Raw genomic sequence first — 15,340 nt, 5'->3', positions numbered from 1 at the left:
CATCGCGGCTTACAGGTTGATTGTGCCGCAGCAAAGTTGCTGCGACTTTTTGGAGCTTCTTCTTTTGGGCAAAAATCATCTTTTATGTTGCCGTTTAGTGGGTCATTTGTTTGGATTTACGCGTGGGTTGGCTGCTAATCAGAGGTTAAAGGCGGCTTAGCTTAGGTTTAACTGTGGCTTTAATTTAGGGATTTCTGATCTTACGATCCCAGTCCATGATGATTCACGCTTGATCTTTATCATTTGTAGGAAATATTTCCCTTTGATTTGAACCTTTCTTTCATTTAATTGTTTAGCTTCCTTCATCCAATGTTAAATCTCCCTGGCAGCAAGGAATGACCAACCGACCGAGGTGTGCTGCTGCATAACCAATTAATTTCAATGAATGTCTTTATCAGCCTCCAATTTCCAGTTACTAACCAAACCTTGATCTATTTCTGGCCATTCTGTGGGTATTATTATAATACAAATATATCCACAACTGTCTACGAGCTCGGGAACCACTTTAACTATATCCCAGCTCTAATTTAGTCCACGTTTAAGGTAATTTAATGACTTCCATTTCATTGTTTCTCCACTCTTGTTCTGCCTTAATGTTCTGTTTACATCCGAGTACACATAAACTTGCTTTAATTTCCGCTTAACTTTGTTTAAACATAGAACCCTTCCGTTCCAGTGAATCATTCTGGCACCACATTGCATACGATTATTCTCCGTAAGCCCAGCTTTTGGTGGATTTCTTTCGTCTGTAACCTTTAGGCCACTTCTCACCTCTTGTATTGCTGCTGAGCATTGTTGTTGATTTGATCGCAGTGCAGCGGCTAATCCTAGGGTTTAGTTTGTTTGTTTTGTTTTTACTTTTTGGCTTCACTTTTGATCACACACATGGTGGGCACTTTGGGTATTCTTTTAGCATTTCATTCACTTGCCATTCACACTCACAAATTATTTGACTTTGACTCGTTTCGCACTCACAAATAACACTCGTAATATTCAAATTTTGTATGACGAACGTGATTATATCTCTATCTTTTCGCTGTGTCGACTGTCGACTGTCGAGTGTCCGCTTGCTGCTCGGTCCGCGTTCTATGGCAAACTGAAACTCGGGGCAAGGCAACTCAGGCGGCGGCAGTGGCAGTGTCAGGCGAGGCGCTGCTTCTGGGGCGGCCGGTGAGTAATGAAATTTTCGTGTGCGCTTGTATCTGTATTTGTCTCTGTGTGTGTGTGTGTACGAGAGTATCTGTGTGAGATACAAGAGATACCGAGAGTTGGCCGAACGACAACGAGGAAAACGACGAACGACCGGCAACGGCGCTGACGAGGCACAGCTGATGTTTGTTGATGCCGGGCTGTGGCTGTGGCCTGGGCTCTCAGTGCCGTCTCTGCTGTCTGTCTGTGGATATATGTATATTGTATCTTTGGGTTGTGGACGTTGAGGAGGTTTATCTTTCATTTGCCAGTGTCTGCCAGAACGTCTATCTGCTGCCCTATCTCTGCTGCCTTCAGTCGCACTCGCAGAGTCTCTCTCTCTCTCTCTCTCTGTCTCTCTTTGGATTTGGATTCGTATCTGCATCCGAAACACTCGCAGTGCCGGCTCCTCGGTTCGCTGCCAACTGAAATAAGATATCTTCCATACACAACACAGTCGCTGCTGCTGCTGCTGCTGCTGCTGCTGCTCCCAGCTCTGCCTCTGCTGTGGTCGACTTCCTTCGTCGTCGGTTCGAAATTATTCGAAACAAAAACTGATAAAGCACTGATAAGAAGAGCGCGGTGCGGCGCGCAGTTAGATAACATCGCGAGCAGCGAATGAGTTGGGAAGGCGAGCCATTCAACCAGCCAACCAACCAACCAGCAGCGGCAACAAACGGATACACACAGACAGGCACACACACAGTTGCAGATACAGATACAAAGATACATTCGCTTGCGAGGGGTGTGTTGTCCGTTGTGTGTTGTGCTGTGTGGAGGAGATGCTTGCGAGCGATATCGCGTCTACGGCTAATGGAATTCTGATTATTGCTTAGTGATAAGCGTTTTGTGTTTAATTGTATCTGTGTATCTGTATCTGAGAAATGCACATGAAGCGAAACAGAGAAACGTTGCGAAGAGCAGGGGGAGCACAGGCCGCACAGTGGAAGTGGATTTTACGTCTACAGTGGAATGGATCTGTTATCATTTCGATGGACTTCCACCTGCCTGGTACTGCAACCACTTCCAACATTTCCCCCCAGCTGTATCTGTATCTGTATCTTCACATCTCCATCAACTCATTCTCTTTCGCTTTTTTTTTTTGTTGGCTCTCGAGGGGCTTTTGTTCAGCTTTTCCTTCATTCCTTCGGGGGCTTATAATCGCAGAGCGTTGATCTATCTTTATGTCTGCCCTCTCAGCCACTCTTTTGCCTCTTGCTGCTGCTCCTCCTCTGATGCTTATCGGCGTTTGGTTTATTTCCATTTCCCTGGCAACTTTTTTTGCAGATGCAAAAACGTTTTTCCTCTTTCTCAAGAGATAAGCATCTACAGCAGCAGCAGCAGCGAGCTCTCGCTCTCGCTCTCTCTCTCTTCAATCAGCTGTTGTGTCTGCATGTTGCGCATGCGTTGTGGCAAAGCGTTAAATCCACTCCCTGCCATCTGTGGCTGCACCCTCCTTCCTGCTGCTGTCTGCTGTCTGCCCTTGCCTCTGCCTCTGGCTCTGGCCTCTCTATGACGATTATCTCGTTTGCCATTGTTGACTTTTAATTAGATTCATTAAACGTGCCGCTTGCCGTTTGCCGCTTGCCACCGCCACGCACCCAACCCCCCTCGGCCAGCCATGTGACACCCCTTCATGGCGCATCGGAGAATTTTGTATGCGACTTTGTTGTACCCTAAGGATGAAGTTTAGTAGGGAGTATTGATTGGTTGAACTCTTTGGCGACTGAAATACTATGATGAAATTATATTATTTAACTGAAGTGAAGAAATTTCGCTGCCAAATATAATCCCTCAAAATGTTTCCTTTCGGCTTAAAGTTTCTTAAGTTACAAATTTTACTTTGAGTTTGAGAAATATTTTCAAGTAATGGTTTCAATTGCGGTTTCATGGTGCATAAAAACTGCCCCTACTGTACTTCTTTAATTTCGGCTTAAGTTTCTTCATCAATATTATGTCCGCCCATAATATGTACACAATTTCAACATAAATATCTCCTTTCTGCCTCCACACATTCACTTCCCACGTTTACACTTCTCTCTTTCCACAAAGGGTATTCCCATATTCGCTACACAATTTTTCCTTTTCCAATGACTTTTGCCTTTCCTTGCCTTTCCCTGTTTTGTGTGTGTGTGTGTGTGTGTGTGTTAGTTAGAACAACGCATATTTTCCACATTTTGTGGGTGGCTGTTGGTTTTTCCTTCACTTATTTGTTGTTGTACCCCGCGCTTTTGTTTTTGTTTTTGTTTCTGTTCCGCGCTTATGCAGCGCGATAAACACTTCATGCGTGAATATCTGCAAAAGGTTCTTTTGTTGTTGTTGTTGTTGTTGTTGCTGATGAATGTGCCCCTCGCTGCGGCAACAACAGTTGTTCTTGCTGGAGGTTGTTACGGGTTGTTCCTGGTAGTTCGGTAGCTTGGAGTGTTGAACTGCCGCCAAAACACTTGGTGCGGCATTGGGTTTGGCCCCCCAAGGTTCGTTGAAAAGGAAGGTAAGAAGAGCTCTGGCATGGAGTACTCTGCCACACCTTCTATTGTATACACCCTGCGCCTTAGCCACACTTTTTGCGGCCAATCTGTCTCTGCCCATCTCTCTTTTTCTTTGGCTTAATCTTTGCCCCATCTTCATCTCGCTCTCTCTGGCTCTTGCTCTGTCTTAACAATTGTTTTGCAATTATGTTGCCACAAGTATCATACACATGTCTCTGATGCGTGCGGCTGTGGCAGTGGCTGTGGCTGTGGCAGTGTGTGTGTGTTTGTATCTATGTGTGTCATTGTTGTTACGTGCTCATTTATTGACATAAATATGAACAAATGCGACAGATCAACGTCTGCTGATTACAGAAAATACACAGAAAAACCAACAGCAGCAGCAGCCGAAGCAACACAAAAGCGTTTTCAAGAAAATATGCTAAAAATAAAGAGAAAAAGCCAACAGCAACGAACAGCCACAAAAAACATGCAAGAAAACGCTTAAGTTTCGATGAACAAACTGATGCTGTCCGATGCCCTTGAAGATTGATTGTAATTGTGATTGGGATAGCTAATGCGTAAATGCTCGTACTATAAGTTGTACTCCGACTTTGATCACTGCTAAAAATGTACATAGATTTGTTCTCTGTACAATAAAGAGAGACCACAAAAGGTTGTCTCATAGCTGATGTTCGAAGGGTAGTAGAGAATTTGAAACAGTAATTTGATATTTACGATCCATTCTTTTAATGACTTCTTCACGAGAACACAAGATTCCGTAAAGAAAATATCTGTTTTAGAAGTAAAATAAAGAAATAAACTGTTGGACAGGCAGGAGGAAACTTCGTCAATTTTTATTAAAAATAATCCAAAAAGGGTATTCAAATGTTGCCTGCAATTGCATGTGACGCAGCAATACGATACTCCCTCCCCCCTCTGTAACACTCCTTGCTCTCTCCCCCGCACACCAGACGTAGCAGCGACGTCGACCTCGATGGCTCTCCTCACTCCGCTCTGCGCTGCGCTGCGCTGCTCCGAGCTGCGCCAGCATAGACGAAGCCACAACCGAAGCCACAGTCGAAGCTGAAGCCAGCGCGCTGAGCAGAGCGCGCAGATGCAAGCGAAGCGATAAGATCCTGACGCTGATAAGGCCCAAGAGCAGCCAGCGAGCGCACAGTTGTTGCTGTTTTTCTTCCTCTCTGTTTTTTTTTTTTTTTTTTTTGGGGTTATTTCTACTTCTACTCGGGGATTGCTTTGTTTTGTTGCTGCTGGTACTGTTGTTGTGCATACCCTGGTAATTGAAGGCAACGATGGTGTGTGGGTTAGATGGGGAGATATGCAACAGAAAGATGTTGTTGCTAAAAGAAACTAAAATCACAATTCCCACTAAATACCTTAGATCTGTTAGTTTTGTATTTATTAAAAATATATTATATGATGTCATAGCCAATAGAAATAGAGCAACTCGTTCACATAATCCACATAATATGGATATAAATATTCATGGCACTTCCGCTAGTTTAACAAAATTCATTCCAATCGAATAAATATCAAAGCTACTCAGCTGGAACGATACTTATAACTGGAGAACCCTTCTTGAATATGCGGAAAATGCTTTTAGGCTGTAGTTAGGCGTTGGTTTCCATAGCTCAGAATCCATAGCTTCATTTGTTACCGACAGAATATGGAAAATATGTTGTTATTAATTGTTGTATATTTTGTTCACGAAAAAAAATCCAGTAGTAATTTTAGTCGAACTACTAAAGTATTTCTGCATCTTTTAGTTTTCCACATTTAAATTTGAAAGACTTTATTCCCCAGGTATCCTTTAGTCGGCATAGCGACTCCTTTAACGCTTTTACTTGTTGTTTTTACTCACACACTCCCCAACGCTGCTCTCTCTTGCTCTCTCACTCTCCTTAGCTGTCTGTCTCTTTCGTCGCTTTATTTCATTTCGTTCGCTTTTCGGGTAGATGGATCGTTAAGATTATAGTCGCTGTTGTTGCTGCTGCTCTTGTTGTTGTGATTGTGGCCAAATCACAAAGAAACAACACCAAAAAAACACAACAACAACAACAATGAAAAAACATTTATCATTGAAATAAATCTACTCAGCTTTTTGGTTGTATTTGTTGTTGTTGCTGTTTCTGCTTCTTCATGAAACAAAACTCCAAAAAACGAAACAAGAGAGAAGGCTATGGTGAAGCGAATCGACTATACAAATATCCTGGCAGCAGTTTTGGGTTTCTAAAACTTTTGGACCAACTGCAAATTCTATGAACTCTTGGTATTTAATCTTGAATTATCCGAAAGTCCGCTCATCGGAATAGGCTCCACTCCTGCAGAAAAACAAGGCTAAGTTACCTTTAGAAACTCTCTGGATAATCGTCAGTTCCTTCTTCTCCAACCCAGCACTCCCCTTGTACTCCACGTTTAATGGGTACGCAATTTGTTGCTGTAACTCGAAACGCGCACATTGAAGTCAGGTCTCAAAAATTGTATGAACCGGGAGGGAGTCTCATTCCGCAGAAGAGGGGGCGAGACTCCACTCATGCACCACAGAAGGGGTGAAGTGTAGTACGAGGGTCAGAGTTATATAATCAATGGAGCTGCTGAGCAGCAGCAGACAGCAGAGTTGCTCAACACTCATTTCCTCTGAAAAACTGCTCAACCTTGAGTTTCCCCCTGCTCGCCCGCAGCAGGTGTTGAGCCGCTGACAGTGGCTTTCCCTCCCGTGGGACCTGTAGCAGGCCCTGCCGCATATTTATGAAGTCTGACAGATAAGCCCCCAACAGAGCAGAAACGACGATGACTTCATTGTAGCGAAATTAAATCAATTAACATAAGCAAAGGTGCGAGAGCGAGAGTCAGTCAACCTACCAGCCAAACCACCACCACCACCTGCGTCTCTGTGTGGTTGTGGTGTGCCCCACTTATCGCTGGCTGCCACCTTGCCACAGGAACAGGCAGCACACAACTACAGCTATAGATCCCACTCTCAATTGGCTTCTTCGTTCTACGTTTGGTTGGCCTTCTCTCTGTCTGTCTCTCTCTAGCTGCTAATCTAGCAATCAATCAAAGTGATTTAAATTTCATGCCGCGTATCTGCAGACCAGAAACCAGACGAGACCCACGATGGAATGGAATGGAATGCTAAGGCATGGCTATGGCATGGGTGGAGACAGCAAATATATTTCTGAAAATGCCGATTAAGAACTCAACTCAACTCTTGGCTGCAAACTCCGGCTCAGGCGTCGGCTCAGTGTTGAGGAATTATCGCTGGCAAACAGACGCCACAGACAGAGCAGGACAACAAAATGAAATGCCATAAGTGATTCGTTAAATTAAACATAAACCCTTTGCCAGGAGGGCAATAAATGGCTGGGCAAGATAGTTTGAGACTTGATTTTGGGGGAAATATGAAATGTGGTGAGGAAATCAAATAGGAAATGGAACTAAGTAGATGAGAAATCTATATCCATTACAATATCTACATAAAATCAATAAATTATTTCTGTCTCTTTTCTCATTGAATCTCTTCCTTTGATGTCTGAGATTCCTCTTTCAAAGTCCTTCAAAACACCCCATCCCTACCAAATGCCATTGAGCACCATTTAATTGAGTGCATTTCTTCAGATAAAATTGCTAGATAAAGCACTCATGTGTTTTAATCTTTGACAGATTGATTTTATCCCTCATTTCACATGCGACTTTGATCTTTTAACGTTTCGAGTTGGAATTATTCAATTAAACGCGTACATATGCAGATTCTTTTCCAACCCCACTTGATTTCATTCCAGAACACTGAACAAATGGATTGGGAAAGTGTGTCTCTTTTTTGTGTCACTCTTTTGAAATGATTTTCCCAATTAGCTGACTGATAGTTCCACAAATCCCAAAGAGTTTTATTGCCATAAAACATTCTCTTAAGGGATCATCTGAATCATTCCTAAGTAGTAGCATTTCTCTCCCCACCTTTAGTGACTCATCGATTATCCTCTGAAAGATCTATCATTAATCTGGAGGCAGCTTCTACTTCTTCCATTTGATCTATAAAACCCATACGATATCCAGTGGTTTGCCACGTTTTATTGACCTCCTTTCTGGCGGAGGCTTCTACTGTTCTGTTCGCGGCATTCGACGCTGCTAAGTGGTCATAAAATATGCTTAATGCATCATCAGGAAGCCGCCGACGCCGCCGACTGAGCCTCCTCTATGCGGGTGCCAACACTTACAACCCCCCGTGTGCCGAGCTCCCACTCCATTCCCCTGCCCATCTCTTGCTCTCCTTTTCGGCCATCGTAAAAATTCCTTATCGCCCCAGAGCCGCAGCCGAAGCCGGAGACGACGGAGCCGCCAGTCCGTTCGTTCGTTCGTTCGTTCGTTCGTTCGTTCAGTCATCCGTTGGTAAGTGCGAGATTAAAATATTGGATAAAGGCAGCAGCAGCAAGCAAGCAGCAGAAATGCACAGACCGAGGCGCGATAACAGAAATGGGAATGGAAATGGAAACCATATCGTATCGTACATTTCGTTGAGTTGAGGAGTTGCTGGAGACTTCGTTTCGTTTCGTTTCTGTTCGCTTTCAAAATTATTTCAACGTTATCGACAACAACGGAGCTCTGACTGTGACTCTGGCTTTGTTTTGCATACGGCGGCCGCTGTTTCGGACTCGCTCTAACCCGCTCTCTGCTGCTGCTGGCGCTCGATTCCCCGTTACCTCGCTGCTCCTGCCTTGGGCGCCGCGCTCTCTCTCTCTTCAACTCTCGCTCTCTCCCACTCCTAAGTGAGTGATAAACACGAGTTATCGCATCAATTAGTTCGGCGTCAAGTTGACGTCGTTAAAGGCGATCCAGCAACAAAAACAAAAGCCACCACAAAGCAAAGGCGCAGACTTCGGATCTCTCTCTCTCTACTCCTCTTCTCCCTGGGAGAAGGCGAAAGTCAAGCCATAAAAACCCGCGCCTGCTCGTTCTTTTCTTTTTTTTGTGATTCCTTCGGCGGCGACATTCGTAATGTGAGAGAGATGACGCGGGCGCGACGAGGTTTGACAAAAGTGTCAATGATCCTATAACCGATATTGAGACAATCCCTGCCTCTTTCTGTCTCTGTCGCCTGTACGCAAATTGAGCTCAAAAGTGGCTTGTAAAACAGTAAACGTTTTAGGGAAGGGTCGGGAGTCGCCGTCACCGTCACCGTCACCGTCGCCAGTCATCAAATGAGCAAATGACGAGACTGGAAACCGAGACAGACTCGGACTCGGACTCGCACCACGTAGGAGGGCTGCGCCTCAGGTAGAGAGATGCAGATAGAGCACACGCCAAAGCCAAAGCCAAAGCTAATTGCTCTCCTGTATCTGTGTGTCTGTCTGTCCTGTCCTCCCTATATCTGTCCTGCCCACAGAATCTGCCTGCGTCCTTTGACGTTCGCCTGTCAACGGCTTCCACAGTGCGTCAAAAGATCTCGAGTGGATAACGGGGCTCGAGACCGACACCGAGACGACGACGTCGACGGAGACGATGACGACGTCGCCCGCTATCGCAGCCGGAAGTGCCATCATAAAAGGAAGGTGCAATAAAAATATTTTACACGCCTCTCGCCTGCTCTTCCCTACCCAACCTCTTGCTCTTTTGGTATTTCTTTCCCGCTCTCTCTCGCTCATCAGAATACCGCTTTTCGGTACTGCCTGACTACTTGATCAGCGCCTCAATTGGCAATCAGAAGTGGAAGTAAAGGTGCATGGAGGCCTGTGACGAATTCGGGATGCACTTACTTTCAGATTAGGAATGGAGACAGCAGTCTCAAGGAATGTTCGAGTGAAGGATGAGGAAACTTCAAGCCCTCTTGGAGTCTTCAAATTTGATTACGAAATACGAAATTTTTGGGGACATTTTGAAGAGAACCATTCTTGAGACAAATATTGGCTAGAATATGAGAATATGTTCACGATTTTGTTGTCTATAGTTCTATCTTAGAAATATCTTTCCTTCACAGTGTTTCAAGACTGAAAGTTCTGGTTATATTTAGCGAAAAGAACAATCTCCAACAAATACAATGAGAGTGTGAATTTTCCTGTCTCCAACCTCTTCCCCTAGCTGTTGTACCCTTTTCCGCAGTGAGTGCTTAAACAATGTCTGTCTCAATCTGAGTGAACCTTCCTCCCCTGATTCATGCCCACCGATTGTGTGCCATGCCAGGCACACATGTGTGACAACGAGCAACGACAGGGAGACACAGAGAGAGACAAGGAGACGATGGCGAAGGCGAAGGCGAAAGCATCAAGCATCAGGCATCATCGGAAACGCTCCTCTGTATGGGGCGCTCTTATCAGTTGGCATTCCTTTTACCAGTTTCAGTTCCACTTCTCTGAGAGTCTCTCACAGATTCAGTTTCACAGAGTCTCCTGTGTGGCATTGTTGCCGCCCGTGTGCCCCATCATCCTGCCATCTCTTCTCCTCCGAACGGAAGAGTGAGTCATGCTCCGAAAGTGTTTTTGGGGTCGCACCATAAAAATCATAACCGTTTATACTCTGCACCACCTACCCCGTCATACATAAGTGGCATGCCCCGAAGGCCCTGCTCATCATCGTCATCATCATCGTCATCATCATTGTCATTGTCCTGCGCTGCTTTGGAGTACATATTCCTCATCCTAAAGATCTTTATCGCCCCAAAAGTTCTGTTCGAATAAAAAAGGCATTTGTCCGTTGGGTCAAGGTTCAACTTTCCCCAGGATCATAACAATTTTCGCAAATTACAAATTACTTGCGAGGGGGCCAACGATGTACAGAAGGTCCTTCGCATAAATAAAAGTCATGTTCATTAAAGCACGCACCAAAAACGCATGAAGGCGAGCTTATCCTTTATCCTGTTGCTGCTGCTGTGTCTCTGTGTGTGTGTGTGTGTCCTGTGACTGGGCCAGAATGATAAATTCTCCAGAACTGCAGCCAAATGACAAACTGCAAGGCAGAATCAGTGCAGAGACGGCAGCCAGAGCCAGAGCCAGAGGAAGCGGAGGCACGCAGGACAACGCTGCAGCTGATAAGGAAATGCTCACAGAGAGAGACAGAAAGAGAGGGAGAGGGAGTGTCTGGTGTCAGGCTTTAGTGGGTGAGTGTGTGGCATAGAGTCTCCAAAAGCATTTGTCTCAGTGTAGCGGGAGCCATTAAATTGACAAAATACCAACAGAGCAGCAGCATCAGGGGCAGCACTGGCAGTGGCAGGGTTGCCAGGATTGCCAGAGGAACAGCAGCAACAGCAGCAGCAGGAGTTGGGGGTTGCTCTGGCCACAAAAAGGACATTCCTCAAATGCTCTCCGAAAAGCGAAACAGAGCGAGAGATATGGGGAATGGAGCGGCGGAGGAACCCAATGCCATATTTTATATTTTACATTCTTATCGCAAAACTCTCACTCAGCCATTCCAGGGGGGAGAGGGACAGAAACACCCACACATAGAGTGAGAGAGAGCGAGAAAGCGACACAGAGATGAAAAAGGAATCAACTTGCTGGAGAGCGAATGGGAAAACTGATAACACCCCGGCGCTAATGGGACCAAACAATGCCAAATGGAGCAGCGCACAGGCAATGCAGGCAGTAGCCCCGTACCCACACCACACCCACCCAACCAACACAGCAAGGACATACACAACAAACAACAACAATAGGAGGAGCAGAAGCAGCAGCAGCCACACCAGAAATGGGGCTGGGCCCACGTCTTATCTATGGCCATCAATCAGGCGAGCAGCGAGCGCCGATAAGCAAAAAGATTTTAAATGGAGTGTGCACTGCCCGCTCCCCCGCACAAAGGAGAGAGAAAAAGCAGTAAAGGAAAGGGAGAAACAGAGATAGGAAGAGAGTGAGCAAAAGAGACAGAAACACGGCATAGACGACACACCCGTAGCTGGTAGCCGGTAGTCGTGCTAACAATTCGTGTCACGATACGACGCGGGGCAGGCACTCATCTTTTGCACTTAAATAAAAATGTGGCAGCACTGGCAGGTCAATAGTTGAATGTATGAATAGCAATGGCAACCCTGGCAGGCGGTTAAACTTTCATAAAGTTGAAGGGTAACCCTGGAAGGTCAGACCAACTTTGATGCAGTGGGAAATCTTTTTATAAGACAAAATCGAACTTGAAGAATCGAAATTATCATGCAGACAGTTGTGAAGCAATTATTAATTTTCAATATCTTGGCATCATATTGAAGGTTGATTGAACGCCAAATCCGTAGCAATTGAACATATATGTAGATCCTGTGGAAAGATCAGTGTTCCGGATCTTGTTGGACAGCAACACAGATAGACTTTGAGGCTCTCAATAGATAATAATTCTGCAATAAATGAGCAGCCTATCCTGCACTCAAATCAACAATAACCTGATTTTTAACCTTTCTTTTTTGCAGTGTTCCGTGTGGGTGGCAGGCAGAGCTTTTTGTCCTGCGACGACTGCTGGCAGAGATAAGCGACACGACGCGATGCGATGCTAGGCGAGGCGAAGCGAAGCTCACGACTGAATGCAGACGACAAAAATGGCCAACAGGAGGCAGGATGCAGGATGCAGGAGGCAAGAGGCAGGCACTACTACTATAGTTGCCGGGCAGCAGGAGCAGGAGCAGCAGCAGCAGCAGGTGCTGCTATCACCTGTTCCACACACCCGCCTCAACCCTCTCCTTGTGCTTTCTGTTGTTGTTCTCCGAGTGGAATTCCATTTTCTGCTCGCGGGCTCATGGAATATTTTCACTTGCCGTTGTCGCTGCTGGCCTTATCATTCAACCAGCTCTGGAGCAGTCGCCTGCCTGACTGCAAGGATATGAAGCAAAAGTCAGAGGGGGCACGGGGCAGTGGCAGGACATGCCACCAGAAGCCAGCAGAGTGTTGCTTATCGCCACACGCACACACACACAAGCACACACATAGGGCAGGGAGAGGGGGCAGTGGGCGCTGGTTGGATGGTGAGGATTGAGGTTTTAACCCCGGAGAACGAGCCAAGCGGAGCAGAAATCCATTCTGAGAGCCAAAAACAATGACAACCGGTTGACAGGACACCCTGCCCACCTGATAATGCAAGCGCCTTTTCAGTGTTGGAAAATGTTGCACAATTTTTGCATTCAATGGATGCAAAAAAATTGTTAAATGAAATCATTCGCTTTCAGAGCGAGAGAGAAAGAGATTTTCGAGGGGTTTTTTGTGCCTCGAAAAACTACAAATTGATTTCACAGCCACGCCCCCTTCAGCTGTTATCAGCAGACCTCCTACTACCCCTACACTTCACCCCCAAACTGAGGCTAGTCCTGGAAGGCCTTGACTTAATTAACTGAAGTGAAAATGCCGCCGCCTGCTGCATGCCCCCTGATAAACAAACATTTTTCGGTGGGTGAATGGATGGACGTGGCAGCAGGAGTAGCAGGGTGGCAGGGAGGCAGGGAGGCAGGGGGACAGGGTAGTGTGCCGCTTATCGCCCGTGTGGAATGTGCCAAGCCAGTCGAGGAGGAGACGGTCACAGGCGACAAGAGCAGAGGCAGCAGCAGCAGCGATAAGAGACATGGAGCAGCCAGGAGCCAGGAGGCAGAGGAGGAAGTGGGAACGAGCAGGCAGGACTGAGAGAAGGAAGAGGGAACCAGCAGCAGGAGTCAGAGTAGGAAGTGGGAACCAAGGGTAGCAAAGCAGCAGCAGCAGGAGTGGGGCACAGCACCTCTAGTCCTTGCTCTATTTTCATGATGGCAGCAGCAGGTCCAGGTCCAGGTCCAGTCCCGATATGAATATCCTTTCCATTGCGTATGTGTGCGATACACCAAAACACACACACACACACACACACACACACACACACAATCAATAGAGGCAGGAAGACCAGCCAGAAAGGGCGTCAGGGAGAAAGTAAGATTTTCAGGTGTGATAGAGAGTAGAGAAGGGATAGATGGGGTGGCACATTTAAGAGGGTCTCCCAAAGTAAAGAACACCTTCCTTTCAGCTTCCTCTCAGCGTTAATTTGCCTCCAGGGTGTAGCATTTTGTCTAACAATTGCGCGAGAGCCAAGTCACTTCATCACAGGCCCTACCTAACTATCATTCTCCATATCCATTCTCCATCATTCTGTATCCTGCTCGAAGCTCCTGAAATGCTAAAACTTCTGGTTCGAAATCAATTCCAACAGGGATAACTTTCTCCTTTTCTTTGTGCAGAAAAATTGGCACGTCTTTGAAGTTCTTCAAGTTCTCTCTCCATGAAAATTTTGTCTATGGAAACTAAGGCTTGGCAGCTTCCTGCTCTATTCTAACACTATCGCAACAGGAGAGCACTAAACATCATAATTCTCTCCTCCACATCCTTCATTATCTCACACACTCTCTTTTTGCCTCTCTCTCTCTCTGTCTTTCTCTTTGTATTGTTGTCTCTCTCTGCACACACACTTCCCGTCGCGCCGTTAAACGGCGTTTGTGTGTGTTTCCTTGTGTGTGGCAGAACAGGAGCACAGCAAGGCGCTGCCAGCTGCCGCAGATACATTTGTATCTGGCAGATGCAAAGCTCTGGCCTGGATGGCTGCTGCCTGCTGCCTGCTTGTTGCTCTTGCCACGCGCGGCATGTCGCGCGTCTCGTTGCGTCGCGTTTCGGATGCTTGGGAAATACTTCGCTTGACCCAGATTACATAATCAAAGAGAGAGCGAGACCGACTGATACACGTGTGGGTTGATAGTACGCGAAAAATGTTCGCTTGTCTTGACTTGCCTTGCCTTACCATGCCTTGCCCCTTGTTGCAATGATATGAACTCTGCATAACTCTCCAGAGAAACGGAATGTGAAGCACAGGGGAGCGGGGGATAAGCGGTGAGCGAGATAGAGCACGTGCAGCATTCGCCAAAGATTAGCCGCAGCAGCAGCAGCAGCAGCTGTTTGTGTCTCGTTATCTTAACCTTAAGCTTATGGGGATGTTGCAAGCTTATCAAAAATTGCAGCTGCAAGAGCAATCAGCAACAAAAGCAGAATCCGAGGTGGAAACCCAAGAGGCACAGGCAGCATCCCAAGCAGAATCAGAGGCAGAGCCACAGCCAGCAGAGGCAGCAGAAAGGTAAATGTCAGATAATTAGACAGACACAGAGACAGACAGAATATCCGCACTAATCGCCATCGATTTGGTTACCCACCTGCTGCCACTGCTCCGCCTCTTGCCACTGCCCCATTGGCAACTTTTAATGATGATTGCCACTGATTGATAACATTTTGATTGCCATTCGCTTGCCGCAACAAAAACCAAAATACAACACACAAAAAAATACTCGTGCTTGCTCGTTGATTTTTGGGGCATTTTTTTGCTTGATTTTATTTTTGAGGCCTTTTTGCATTGCTTTGGTCGATGCCAAATTGCTGATACGATGCTGTGCTCTCGATGGATTCTTTGATGATAAGGCTAGGGGTAAACCCACTGCACCTCTTGAGGGGCATGCATCATCAATCGATATGACAGCAAGTGATTGAAAGATTTGTGGCAGCAATGATAGAACATCTAGGCACTGAATGTGGTTTTATTTTTGCGAGAAAAACTTCATCATAATAAGTGCTATAAAAATGTCCCATAAATTCCACTTTTTAAAGCATTTCTGAGAAAGAGAAAGAGTCTCTGCAATTCATTTGAACTAAAGCAAAATCTGCCATCTATGCGATAATTTCTCTCACAAATCCCTTAAA

General features: G+C 46.0%; 1 protein-coding gene across 4 annotated transcripts in view; it reads right to left on the bottom strand.

Annotated features, from left to right (window-relative positions):
- LOC117582662 (zinc finger protein ush) overlaps window positions 1-15,340 on the bottom strand; it is a 69,210-nt gene that overhangs the window by 19,746 nt on the left and 34,124 nt on the right. For 2 of the 4 annotated variants that reach the window (XM_034270577.1, XM_034270578.1), the window contains exon 1: window positions 772-1,627. The exons of the other annotated variants lie outside the window; for them this stretch is intronic. In XM_034270577.1, coding sequence (XP_034126468.1) covers window positions 772-793 — 22 coding nt within the window. In that variant the 5' untranslated portion in view covers window positions 794-1,627. Of the gene's footprint in view, window positions 1-771; window positions 1,628-15,340 lie in introns of those variants that run through there. 4 annotated transcript variants of the gene reach the window in all.

Source organism: Drosophila guanche, unplaced genomic scaffold, assembly GCF_900245975.1.
Source record: "Drosophila guanche unplaced genomic scaffold, DGUA_6, whole genome shotgun sequence".
NCBI classification, from domain to species: Eukaryota; Metazoa; Arthropoda; class Insecta; order Diptera; family Drosophilidae; genus Drosophila; species Drosophila guanche.
The sequence above is the reverse complement of the archived record's forward strand: the minus strand, read 5'-3'. Positions and strand labels throughout refer to the sequence as shown.